Below are 14,003 nucleotides of genomic sequence, written 5' to 3' on the forward strand. Positions count from 1 at the left end.
CACTATGGGTCTGATGTGGAATGATGTATTTCATCACCTTGGGATATCGCTGGGCTTGGACTTGGGGTCTCATTTTACTTTGCTTCATCTTCCTGAAGTACGGGGCCCAAAAGTGATTCTAACCCCAAGGCTGGCTCTGTAAATAACCTTGTTTTTTTATAGAACTTACTGGTTTGGGGAGATGTGGGCTAGTTCAGTTAATGAAAGATCAAATATGTAACATGTAACTGTATAACTTACGTTAAAGTAAAGCTCTACTGATTACAAAGCATTTTCACATACGTGATTCTGTTTTTACAGCATATCCTCCATTTTATGGATGAGAAGATTGCATGTGAAAGTACTCTGTAAAATTTATGTAAATCGTGGTGAAAATGGTGGTGGTGGTAGTTTTTGCTATCACTAATAACTACTTTCTAATTTCTTTGGGACATTGTACCAAGTAATTCCGAAGTGTTAAATTGCCAAATAATATCTTGCTGTTTGCAAATATTAAAACACTGGTCACCAGTTCGGCATTTTAAAATTAAAGTTGCAGAGTTGTCCTTTTTTTTTTTTTAAGTTCTATTAATTAACTAAAAAAACTTTTAAGAAGTTTCAAGGATTACTAATATGCTTGCCTTTCCATGGGAGTATAACAATTGGAGCTTTATGTGAATTACATAGTTTTGTTTGGTTTGTTTGTTCTTTAACCTGTTAATTATCAAAGTTCAAAGACGAAGTATGATGTGAAAAGAGCATGGGCTTTCAAAGCAGACAGAGCTTAATTACTAGCACTTCCACTTAAAGGAAATCCTGCATGTGAGTCTTTAGAAGTTACTTACCTCTAAGAACTTCTGTTTCCTCATCAGTAAAATGGCAAAGGTAATACAGGTTCGCTATCCCTTATCCAAAATCCTTGGGGCTAATTCAGAATTCTGGGGGTTTTTAGAAGGGTAACACCCCAGTAGGGTTTGGGGCCCCCAACTTAAAATCAAACACCTTAATATCAAATGTGAGTATACATACTAAGTGAAATAAATAAAGGTAATAAATAGCCTCACATCAGTTCGAGTCAAATTTTTCCACCAAATGAGTTCAGGTTAGGTAAGGTTTTGTCTCCAAATAAGTTACCAAAAAACTTTCGGTTTTCAGAGCTTTATGGATATCGGAATTTCGGATAAGGGATTATGGACCTGTACTTCCCTTATAGGGTTGTTATGAAGATTTAAACAAGATAAGCCGAAAACACATTACACAATGCTGGGTAGGTACTCCATAATATTAACTTTTTTTTTTCTCTTGGAGATACTAGAAGTTTTGTTTGTTTGCTTTTTAATTTATAAATCTCGGGTTCTCATCTTTTTCTGAAAGGAGCTATTTTGATTTCCCTTAAATCATGTAATGGGATTGGAGAGGGGCTAGAGGCCAAGTCTTGAGAATGCAAGAAATGGGATGAGAAAGAAAGCAAGAGGTGAGGCTTAGGCTCGGCATTAGCAACCAGTCTGGATTTCTGCTAGGTAACTTTTCAAGGTGATGGTAGATTGAGTTTTGTTGGTTGGGGAGTTACTCTCTAAGTTCTTTAGAGTCTTAAGAGGAGAGCTTGTGACCTTCTTGTCACTGCTTCTTTGTTTTTCCACAGAGTGATAGAAGGAAGTCAAGGCACCATTATGACTCAGATGAGAAATCAGAAACAAGAGAAAATGGTATTGCAGATATCTTGGATGCTCCCAAGCCCAAAAAAGCTAAAATGAAAGAGAAGCTAAATGGAGACACTGAAGAAGAATGTAATAATAGACTTTCAGATGAATTTTCTAAATCTCATAAGTCAAGAAGAAAAGATCTGTCAAATGGAGATATTGATGAATATGAAAAAAAATCAAAGCGAGTGTCATCCTTAGATAGTTCTACTCATAAATCAAGTGATAATAAACTAGAGGAGGTATGGATACTTTTTGTTATGCATTTGCCATTATCCTTGAAATACAGGCTAATTTGATTTTTAGACTAATTAGAATTGATTTCATAATGTTTCCTGCTTAGTGTCCGACACCTTCATTCAGTTGGACGGTGGAGTCTATACAGCTGAAACCTGATGAGCCTTTTTTTCTTTGTCCCTTGTTTCTGTCATTGTATTGCCTTTTTCTTTGGGTGGAGGTGGGGGGGGATTGTCAAATGTAAACCTTTCCTGTACATTTGGGTTCCTAAATAGTTTTTCCAAATTGCTTATTGATGGTCACCTACTTGCATTTCTTATGATTATTTCAGTCCCTACCAGTACTCATGAATTGACGTCTGACTTCCTGAAATAAGGTACATAAAGCCTCTTGACTTTGTGTATTTTGCCTTCTGCTTTTTCTGCTTCTGTAATAATAGCAACTCTAAGTGATCTTTACATCTTATTGTAACTGAATCTTAAAGCTGTTTGCATTTTGTAAACAGAAGTGAAACCTAAAAATGATCTGAAGAAATCTGTTCTGGATATTAATTTTTTGGGAGGTACAGAAAACATGCTTAGTATAGAATTTGCATTGCTGGGCCCATTGCTTTTGACCATACCTGTTAGAGTAGATATTTTCACAGAATTTATTCAACTTGTTCTTGCAGTTTTCCTCTAGCAGAGTTCGTAGATTTGTCTAGGTATTATAAATTGTCAATTACTCATGTCCTCTGAAAGAAACAACTTTGATAGTATTAATAATTCTTGGTAATTAATAGTTCTTTACATTTTAAAATCTAATGGTTGCCAATAATTTAAATACATCTGAGCCTAATTCAATATGTAATGTTTGGGGAGCTTTGGGAAAACATTTTGAATTTTTGCCTTAAAATATGGTGTGTTTTTAATTTGTGAATTTGATATTTGTCAGGAAGCACATATGTTAGAGAGTTGATCTAAATAAGGCCCTACAAATTTGTATTGCTAGTAGCACAATGTACAGGGTTGCTTTTGCTCTGTTGGTATTTTACATGGTACCATGCTCTTTATTATAAAAGGCTTAATTGTTTATTATTTCCTTTAGATCACACTCGGGTTCAGGAATTCTACTTCTAGGCATTTATTCTCCTAAGGAGATAATCATGAGGTGTGTAGGGATGTATGAAACGCTTAGCACAGTTTTGTTGATAATAGCAAAAATTTTATGCATCCTAAATGTCTGATAGTAGGCAGTTAGTTTTAGAAAATATGCTGTATCTAGGCAATAGATGACATATACCCTAAAGGTTGTAGTAATGTTAGAAAGGTATTCAGGGGGCACCTGGCTGGTTCAGTCGGTAGAACATGGGACTCTTGATCTCAGGGTCATGAGTTCAAGCCCCACATTGGGCATGGAGCCTACTTAAAATAAATAAATAAAATAAAAAGTTATTAAAAGGTATTCAGTGTATCTTATTAAATTAAAAAGACATATTACATAATAGCATATACAGTATTGCTTTTATTTAAAAAAATTTAGGGGTGCCTGGCTCATTCAGTCGGTAGAGCATGTGACTTAATCTCAGGGTTGTGAATTTGAGCCCCAGGTTGGATGTGGAGACTACTTAACAAATAAATACATACATACATACATACATAAAATTTATATGTGCATAGAGTGAGGTTTGGAGGACTGTTTGTTTCAAATGTGGCTTTAGCTGGCCGATTATAGTTTTATTTCTGTTTATATGTGGCTTCCATTCTACAATGAAAATGTATTACTTTTGTAATAAATTTTTTTTCTTTTAATCTTAAAACGGTAATAGCCTTGAGGTTTGCTTAATTGGCTTACAATTTCAGTTTGATATTATGTCTTTTATTTAGTTCTCTGTTTGAAACTGCTATTGTGTGCTATTCTGGAACTACTTTCTTTAAACAGAGCAATAATGAAGTTAACAGATATATTGTCTTTGTTCTATATACACATTGACCAGTACATAAAGTTTTCAATAGATGTTAAATGATTATGTCGTGCTAACCTGTATATGTGTTAAAGAAATTTTCAAGCTTACAGGAACTTTTCTTTGTTTTGGTGACCTAAAACATGCTCTTTAGAGCCATAGAGCAACTTTTTAATATCTATTTTTAGAAACAATTTACGTTCCTGATTGTGTAATTTTTTAAGGGTGGTTTATAGGCTTCTGTTAGTCCTTGTAATTAATATTGTCTATATCTGTGAATATGACTTAGATGATGAAATAGCTTTTCTGTAATGTTTCAATCAAATGGAAATATATTTTGATTTATGTAGTATATGTATTTCCAAAGGGAGTTTTATGTATGAGTTAATCATTTTAAAATGTACTGTGGGAGGGGCGCCTGGGTGGCTCAGTCGGTTAAGCCCTCTGACTCAGATTTCGGCTCAGGTCATGATCTCATGGGTTGTGAGATCGAGCCGGTGTTGGGCTTCATGCTGAGCATGGAGCCTGCTTAAGATTCTCTCTCTCCCTCTCCCCCATTCCCTGCCTCCCCCTCTCTAAAAAAAAATGAAAAAGGGAAAAAACGAAATAATAACATGTACTATGAGGAAAATGTATTAAGTAAACTTGCTATTTAAAGGGATACTTTTGAAATTAAAAGGATTTTCCACTAATTTATCGTGTAAGTTAACCTATACAATTTTTGCAAGTACTAACTAAAGTTGGTTTGTTAGCTCGTTCAGTAAAATGAAAAACAGTAAATGAGTAAGATTCTAAATACCTAGTTGAATATGAACTATATTAGAACTTTGATTTCATTTTGACAGACCCTAACACGTGAACAGAAAGAAGGAGCCTTCTCCAATTTCCCTATTTCTGAAGAGACAATAAAGCTTCTAAAAGGTACTATGAATTTTAATGGATATACAGCTGAAAATCTGCAACTAGATTTTATAAAAATCTTTGCCTCTTCTGACCAAAAGGAGAATATAGGAAGTGTAAGAGAAATAGCTCTTCTTTAATTGAAGTTATTGCTACATCATCCTTTTTGATATTCTGACCGGTTTTTAACTTTAAATGTATGTATTTGTCAAAAGTGTCAGACCATTTTTTTTTTTCATTCCTCTTCGGGGTAGGAATAACTGTAAATGTCACTAGGTGGTGTATTTTTAGGCTGATGTTGAGGAATCTGGCTTGTCATTTTCAAATAAAAATATTTTTTCCTAAAGCTAGCCTTAAATATATTTCAATGAAATCTCATCTTACAGGTCGAGGGGTATCATATCTCTTTCCTATTCAAGTTAAGACCTTTGGTCCTGTATATGAAGGAAAAGATTTAATTGCTCAAGCACGGACAGGAACAGGAAAGACATTCTCTTTTGCCATCCCCTTGATTGAAAGACTCCAAAGAAATCAAGAGACAATTAAAAAAAGCCGCTCACCAAAGGTAACCATTATAGGGAGTAAAAGGTTTAAACATTACTCTAAAGGAAAGGGAAAGAAAGAGTATACTGATTAAGTTCAAGTACCCCCAAGATAGAAAAGTTAGCTCTGTGGCATAAAGTAAAAATTTAGATCCTAAAGCAAAAATTAGTTGATTTTTAACATAAATTTCAAGTAAAGCTGAATGAAGTAGTTATTGCATATGAATATAATGTGTATGGATCCATAGATGTCTTTGATAAGTTTATGTTATGAAGCCAGCATGTCTAATTTTAGGTATATTTATAGTGAGTATATTTAGTGACCTTTTCTTCTTTTTTTTCAGTCTTGATCTTTGCTTTTAAACGATGAATTTGCTAAAGAGGTATTCATTATTTAGTCATTCAGTTAATAATATTTATTTCACTGGTTGACTTCTTAAGAGATTATGGAAATGATTTTGCTAGTCCCTATGTTATTGGGGTACTGGAGATCTGTCTTAATTGTAGTAGAGAACAGAGAGGACCTAGTGAAATTTTAGCCTAAAATTTGATGTTTTCAGAACCTGTTTTCACTTTAAGATTAATAAAAATGAAGAAAATAAAATCAGTATCATAATTTGAACAGATAATGTGACTGAAAGCAGTTTGTTCTTTGAGACCCCTAAATGGTACTGCATTATGAAAGTAAGTTCACATTTATGAATATAATTAAGTCATAATGGTCTTGGATCAGGTTGACCAACAGGAAAAACCATTTTTAGAGAGTTTTGTTTCTTAGGTGAAATTAGGTAAGACTGCAAGTAGTAGAAATACGACAGGGTTCCAACACCACCTTAAAAAGCTGTTTTTTGCTAGAAGGACATTATTGAAGATTCCAGCTCCACCACTTCTGGCTGTTTGACCTTGGGCAAAACTCTAAGACTCAGGTTCCTCATCTGTAAAATTAGGTTCATAATGCCACCTCACAGGGTTTTTGTGGATTGAATTATGTAATTTCCGTAAAGCACTAGTTCTGTGCCAGGCACTGTTTGAAGTGTGAGGAATATGGTGATTTAAATTGACATAAATCCCTGCTACCATGGAGCTAATATTTTAGTGGGTGAGACAGACAATAAGCAAATCACTAAAACATAAGTATTTTATATGACAGAAGTGCAAAGGAGAAACAGGTAAGGCAGGGGTGAAGCAAGAACCTCCTTGAGAAAGTGAGTTTTGAAGACAGACCTGAAGAGGGGAGGGTATTATAAATACAAGCTATTGTTCTTATTGTCATTTGTGCTGTCTTTATTTTTTAATTAATGTGTGTGCGTGTATGCTCTGTCTTTAAATACTATGACTTTAATGTTGAGATTCCTAGTTTTAAATGCACCTTAAAAGTCTTCTCAGTTTGAATTTTGATGTCTTTAGAAAAGTGTCTTTTTATTTTTTTAAACCTCTTGCTTAGGTTCTTGTTTTGGCTCCTACAAGGGAACTGGCAAACCAAGTAGCCAAAGACTTCAAAGATATCACTAGGAAACTCAGTGTGGCATGTTTTTATGGTGGAACATCCTATCAAAGCCAAAGTGAGTAAATATGTATGATAGTAGTGCAAAGTTCTATTTGCTACTTAAATCGGAAGAAATAATGTGAAAGTGTATATTTGACTTTTATGTATCACTGATGTTTCTCTCCTCTCACAGTTAATCATATTCGAAATGGTATTGACATCTTGGTCGGGACTCCTGGTCGTATCAAAGACCATTTGCAGAGCGGCCGATTAGATCTTTCTAAACTGCGCCATGTTGTGCTTGATGAAGTGGATCAAATGTTAGATTTAGGTTTTGCTGAACAAGTTGAAGATATTATCCATGAATCCTACAAAACTGGTATATCCTAATTCCAAATAAACACATTAGCAATTATTCTTGTATTTAAAAGCTTACGAATTTTTAATTTCGTAATTATTGTTACATTGTCTCCAGCATTCTAACAAAACTAAAGTTGTTTGGTACCTGTTTTCTTCCTGAACAAGAAAGTACAATGGTGTCCTTTAACTGCTAGCTTCCTATGCTTTCTTTCATGTATTATTTTTTATAGTCTATAGTTAGATTTACTAACTCATTTTACTGATTTCTTTGCTCATTGTCTCTTAAATTCTCACCTTTTTTTCTGGGCTCATTTTTCTTCATATTTTCCCCCAGTTTTGAAAGTTGAAAGTTTAAATAATTGTAATGAAGTTTGTATGTTCAAAATTTACCCCAGATTTTGAATTTTTTATGATTTCTTTGAAGTTTGGGGGGGATTTTCAAGAGCTAACTACATCATGGTTATTAAGAAAGCATTTGATTTCTTTTTGTTTATTTAAGATTCTGAAGACAATCCTCAGACTTTACTTTTTTCTGCAACTTGCCCACCGTGGGTATACAAAGTTGCAAAAAAATACATGAAATCTAGATATGAACAGGTCGACCTTGTTGGAAAAATGACTCAAAAGGCTGCAACTACTGTGGAAGTAAGTAGCTTTCTGGCATGGTAGATTGTAGCTTTTAGTTGGTATTTGAAATTTGTTGAAGCTAAACTTAAGTTTTGGGTACCAGTTCAGGCCAAATCTTTCTTTTTCTTTCTTTCTTTTTTTTTTTTTTAAGATTGTTTATTTATCAGCGAGAGAGGGAAAGAGTGCATGCACACAAGCAGGGGGAGCGGCAGGCAGAGGGAGAAGCAGGCTCCCTGCTGAGCAAGGAGCCTGATGTGGGACTTCATCCCAGGACCCTGGGATCATGATCTGGGCTGAAGGCAGATGGTTAACTGACTGAGCCACCCAGGCGCCCCAAATCTTTCTTTTTTGCCTTTAGTCCATAAGATACCTGTGTATTTCTATGGTCTGAGAATGAGGAGTAGAATAGAATAAATAAGAGAAGAAAAGTATGGTAACAGACAAGTCCTAACAAGTGATATACAAGCAGCTGTAGAGAGAGATTTAAAGTATATAGAAAGGGGGGACGCCTGGGTGGCGCAGTCGTTAAGCGTCTGCCTTCGGCTCAGGGCGTGATCCCGGTGTTCTGGGATCGAGCCCCACATCAGGCTCCTCCGGTAAGGGCCTGCTTCTTCCTCTCCCACTCCCCCTGCTTGTGTTCCCTCTCTCGCTGGCTGTCTCTCTCTGTCAAATAAATAAATAAAATCTTTAAAAAAAAAAAAAGTATATAGAAAGGGACAAAGGGGGCAGTTTATATCAATTTGAAGAGAATAGTGCTGGTAATGTGTTAAAGCTTAGGTGAAAAAGTTAGATCTCCATCTCATACCCTTTACCAAAAAAATTCTCAAAAGAATTTATTTTTTTGTTAAAGATTTATTTGAGAGATAGAGTGCGTGCCCAAACGTGCACACATGGGGTGGGGAGAGGGGCAGAGGGAGAGAGTCACAAGCGGACTCTGTGCTGAGTACCGAGCCCAATGTGGGGCTCGATCCCCTGACTCCAAGATCTTGACCCAAGCTGAAACCAAGAGTCAGACACTTAACCAACTTTGCCGCCCAGGCACCCCCTCAAAAAAATTTTAAAAAGTGAGCCATAAAATCATTTAAAGCAGGTGTAGATGAGCAGTTATTTGATTTCAGGAAAGGGAAAGCTTTTCTAAACATAAAGTCAGAAGAAGATACCATAAAGGAAAAGGTGGATAATTTTTACTCCATGAAAATTCAAACTAATAATATATTTTTTAAAAAAATTAAGGGGGAGGTGCCTGGCTGGCTCAGTCAAAGTGTGTGACTTGATCTCAGGGTCATGAATTTGAGTCCCGTGTTGGATGTGGAACTTACTTAAAAAAAAGGAAGGGAAAGAAAAGGGAAAAGGGAATGGAACGGAATGAAGTAATATTTGCATTTATGACAGGTACCATATATGTCACTTTCCATTTAATAGATTTACATATATGTGTATATGTTTATAAATAAATAGTCTAAATAAGCAATAGTATAATGTATAAGTACAATGGAATGGTTAAAAAGAATGAATTTGGGGGCGCCTGGGTGGCTCAGTCAGTTAAGCGTCTGCCTTCGGCTCAGGTCATGATCCCAGGATCCTGGGATAGAGTCCCACATCGGACTCCCTGCTCAGTGGGGAGCCTGCTTCTCCCTCTCCCTCTGCCACTCCCCCTGCTTGTGCACACACACTTTCTCTCTCTGTGAAATAAATAAATAAAATCTTAAAAAAGAGAATGACTATGGCAAAAACTAAATTACAAAATGATACATATAGAATTATACTATATATATTTCTAGAAATCATGACCTGAGCTGAAGGACAGACACTTAACTGACTGAGTCACCCAGGGACCCCTAGAATTAGACTTTATTTTCCAAAAAATAGACAAATAATGCTAAATGGATTCTTTAGATATTTATGTAAATGTATAAAGATAGGTTGGAAAGATAAACATCAAACTACTCGTAATAATTACTTCTGGAAAAGAGGACTTACAGTATCGGGTAGTAAAAGGAAGCTTTCTTTTGTATTTTATAATGGCTGGAAATTCTATAAGAGTAAAATGTATCAGTGAAAAAAATGTATTAAGGATGTTTTCGAATATATGCGGAAATTGAATATTATAAGGGACCTGATGTACCCGTCACCAGGCTTTAATGATGAACTTTTCTAAACCCCCATACCTTCTTCATTCCTACCTTTGAAGCAATCTAGTCATCATTTCATTTTCATGTAATTGTATATATTTTTTAAAGGATAAGTATTCTTTAAAAAACAAAACAAAAACCACAGTTATGATCACAGCTGGAAAAGGTTCTTTAGTGTCCACATTATCCTAGTTATCTTTTTTTTTTTTAATAGTTTCAGTCTGGATCCAAGTAAGATCTTTAAATTGCCACTGGTTTGGGGTGCTTGGGTGGCTCAGTCAGTTTAAGCGTCCAACTCTTAATTTCAGCTCAGGTCTTGATCTCAGGGTTGTGACTTCAAGCCCCACCTACTTAAAAAAAATAAATTGCCATTGGTTTATATTTCTCTTAAATCTTTTATAATCTACAGGTTCCTCTGTCTCTTTTTTCTTCTAATTTTTTGTTAAAAGGAAATAATCATTTTTCAAATGATGAATTTCCCACAGTCTCAATTTTGCTGATTTGCAGCCCTGTGGTGTTATTTAACATATTCCTCTACCTTCATTTTCCTGTGAATTGGTGGTTGGATTGTGAGGCTTGATCAGATTTAGAATATTGTTTTTTGTTTTTTGGGTTTCTTTTTTGAGAATGGGGAAGAAGCAAGACTTTGTTATAGGTGATACAAATGATTCTTTGTTTTCTTCTTTGTTCTTTTCTGTTTTCCAGGTGCTCTGTAATTAATATGTAATATGTTTTAAAAGCAGTTTTTTGAGATGTTTGTTAAAATGCACATATTTAGAATATACAACATCAGTTTTCCTCCAACATTATTACATTTTATTTATTATTATTTTAAAAATTATTTAAAATCAATTTAGGGGATACCTGGGTGGCTCAGCCTGTTGAGCGGTGCCTTCGGCTCAGGTCATGATCCCAGGGTCCTGGGATCGAGTCCCGTATCATGCTCCTTGCTCAGCGAGGAGCCTGCTTCTCCCTCTGCCTGCTGCTCCCCCTGCTTGTGCTCATGCTCTCTCCCTGATTTAAAAAAAAAAAAAATCAATTTAGTTAACATATACTGTATTATTAATTTCAGGGGTAGAATTTAGAGATTCATCAGTTGCATATAACACCCAGTGCTCATTACATCAAGAGCTCTCTTTAAAGCCCATCACCCAGTTACCCCATCTCCTCATCCACCTTCCCAACATTATTGTTTTAAATATTTTATTTTTTAAATTTTATTTATTTATTTTTAAAGATTTTATTTTGTTATTTGTCGGAGAGAGAGAGAGAGCACCTAAGCCGGGGAAGCAGCAGGCAGAGTTGGAAAAGCAGGGATCCTGATGCTGGACTCAATCCCAGGACCTTGGGATCATGACCTGTGCTGAACGCGGATGCTTAACTGACTGAGCCACCCAGGTGCCCAAGTCAAAAGAGTTTTTCAGTGAACACTCATATAGCTCATATAGCCACCAGCTAGATCCTGCCATTAATATTTCACTATATTTGTTTTATCATGTATCTATGTATCCTTATATCCATCTTGTTTTTTTATTCCTTTTGTATTACAGAAATGAGCACAGTTCCTCATAAGCATTTTAGCATGCATATTGTTAACTAGAGCTCAATATTTACAAAATTTTTGAGGCAAAATTCACATAATTAAAATAAACTGTATAACACGTACAATTCAGTGTCTGGACATGCATGATGTTGTGCAATCATAGCTTCTTTCTACTTCCAAAACACTTAATCACACTAAAAGGAAACCCCATAACAATGAAGCAGTTAGTTCCTCCCCATTCTCCCTTTTTCCTAGCCCCTGGCGTCACCAATCTGCTTTCTGTCCCTAGGGACTAACTTATTTTGGATACTTCATATAAATGTAATCATACAATATGTGACTTTTTTTGTGTTGGGCTGCTTTTGGTTAGTATATTTTTGAGGTTCATATAATTACAGTTTTTAAAAGATAAGATTTACATACAAAAAACCCAGAATTTTAAGTATATTTGTTTAGTTTTGACAAATTCATAATGTGTATCACCCAAACCCCTACCCAAATATAGAAATATTACCATCATCCCAGAAATTTCCCTCATGGCCCTGTTCAGTCAAGTCCCCCATCCAGGGATAGCCACTGTTCTGATTTTTTTTCTTTTTTCTTTTTTTTTTTAAGTGGGCGTGGAGCCTACTTAAAAATGTGGGGCTTTAAGCTCACAGTCCTGAGATTGAGACCTGAGCTGAGATAAAGAGTCGGCCGCTTAACCGACTGAGCCATCCAGGCCCTTGTTCTGAATTTTTTCTACCATAGATTAGTTTTCCCTATTCTAGAACTTGATATAAATAGAATCCTGTGTGTATTCTCTTTCTGTAAGGCCTCATTTACCTAGCATATGTTTTGAGATTAATCCATATTGTTACATGTATCAGTAGTTGATTCTTTTCGTTTTTTTAGTTCCTTTTAATTATTGAATAGTATTACATTGCATAAATATACTACAGTTTATTTATCCTCTCACCTATTGATGGCCATTTGTATACTGTTTTTAAGTGGGGTTGGGGATAATTGTCTCATTGTATGCCAGAAAGGCCAATTCTTGAACAGATAGAAAAAAAAATATACAAAAGAAGTCTTTTTCACTAATTTTAATGAAACAGATACTTGGTATTTTCTTTTCTCAAAGCATTTGGCTATCCAGTGCCATTGGTCTCAGAGGCCAGCAGTTATTGGAGACGTCCTTCAAGTCTACAGTGGATCTGAAGGGAGGGCTATTATTTTCTGTGAGACCAAAAAGAATGTAACTGAAATGGCCATGAATCCACACATAAAACAGGTAAGTATTTTCTCATGCTTTCTGTAATTGAGATTATAGGGATGCTCATTGAACAAAAATACTGTCCTTTGTGGACTAGGTTTGATAATCCTTTTTTTTTTTTTCTTTTTAAGAGAAGGGGGGTGGGGCAGAGGGAAGGAGAGAGGAAGAGGGAGAGAGAGAATCCCAAGCAGGCCCCATACCCGGTGTGGAGCCCAGCGGGGGGCTTGATCTCACAACCCTGAGATCATGACCTGAGCCAAAATCAAATCAAGAGTCAGACACTTGGGGCGCCTGGGTGGCACAGCGGTTAAGCGTCTGCCTTTGGCTCAGGGTGTGATCCCGGCGTTATGGGATCGGGCCCCACATCAGGCTCCTCCGCTATGAGCCTGCTTCTTCCTCTCCCACTCCCCTGCTCGTGTTCCCTCTCTCGCTGGCTGTCTCTATCTCTGTCAAATAAATAAAATCTTAAAAAAAAAAAAAAAAGAGACACTTAACCAAGCTACCTAGGCACTCCAAGATTGTCATTTTTAGAATTGTGTCTAATTCAGAAGGAAGTTATAGCCAGCCTGTCATGATATTTTAAGTCAAGATAGATGTCTAGGCTTTTTAAGACTGCATGTGATTTTGAAAATATAAAGGTTGAAACAAAATGAGTTTCTATGGGTAAGTGGGGGTAATATCTTAAAGTTGTGTTATAAAATGAATCACAAATACTTATTGAATGAATGGATCAGAATACTGAGTCCATATGTCTTTTTTCTTTTAACTTTTTGTAGTGGAAAATTTTAAACATGTACAAAAGTTGACAGTGTAATGAACCCCTTGCGTATTCATTCTCCAGCTGCAAAAATTACCTTATTTCATCCACATGCCCACTCACTTCCTGCTCCTGAGTTATTTTGATGCAAACCCTAGATAACATGTTATTATATCCATAAATATTTGGGTATGTGTCTCTAAAAGAAAATAAGTTTTTTTAAACTCAATACTGTTACCACATTTAAAAATTAACAATAATTAATATCTTCAGATGTCAATTAGTATTCAGATTGTCAATTGCCCCATGATTGCATTGTTTTTTCTTTTATAGTTTTTCTCTTGACTCTGGATCCAAATAAGATCCATAAATTGTGTGATTTCATTAAATCTCTTTAATATATGGATTCCTTTCTCATCTGTTTTTTTCTACTAGCTTTTTTTGTTCTTTAATAAGGAATCAAGTTTCTGTAAGCTCGAGTATTGCTTCCTTGAGGAATAATTTAACATGTTCCTCTGTCTTCTGTATTTTCTGAAAATTCAG

The 14,003-nt window shown here is 35.5% G+C and overlaps 1 protein-coding gene across 3 annotated transcripts in view; it reads left to right on the forward strand.

Moving 5' to 3' along the window:
* Positions 1–14,003, forward strand: part of DDX50 (DExD-box helicase 50) — a 38,768-nt gene that overhangs the window by 2,013 nt on the left and 22,752 nt on the right. The window contains exons 2-9 of one of the 3 annotated variants that reach the window (XM_011234324.3): positions 1,193–1,246; positions 1,622–1,921; positions 4,704–4,779; positions 5,145–5,323; positions 6,745–6,862; positions 6,980–7,165; positions 7,646–7,791; positions 12,572–12,721. In XM_011234324.3, coding sequence (XP_011232626.1) covers positions 1,193–1,246; positions 1,622–1,921; positions 4,704–4,779; positions 5,145–5,323; positions 6,745–6,862; positions 6,980–7,165; positions 7,646–7,791; positions 12,572–12,721 — 1,209 coding nt within the window. Of the gene's footprint in view, positions 1–1,134; positions 1,247–1,621; positions 1,922–4,703; positions 4,780–5,144; positions 5,324–6,744; positions 6,863–6,979; positions 7,166–7,645; positions 7,792–12,571; positions 12,722–14,003 lie in introns of all 3 variants that reach the window. The other 2 variants (XM_011234329.3, XM_002913733.4) reach the window with 2 other exon arrangements.

The sequence above is a fragment of the Ailuropoda melanoleuca genome, chromosome 6 (assembly GCF_002007445.2).
Source record: "Ailuropoda melanoleuca isolate Jingjing chromosome 6, ASM200744v2, whole genome shotgun sequence".
In the NCBI taxonomy this organism is placed as follows: Eukaryota; Metazoa; Chordata; class Mammalia; order Carnivora; family Ursidae; genus Ailuropoda; species Ailuropoda melanoleuca.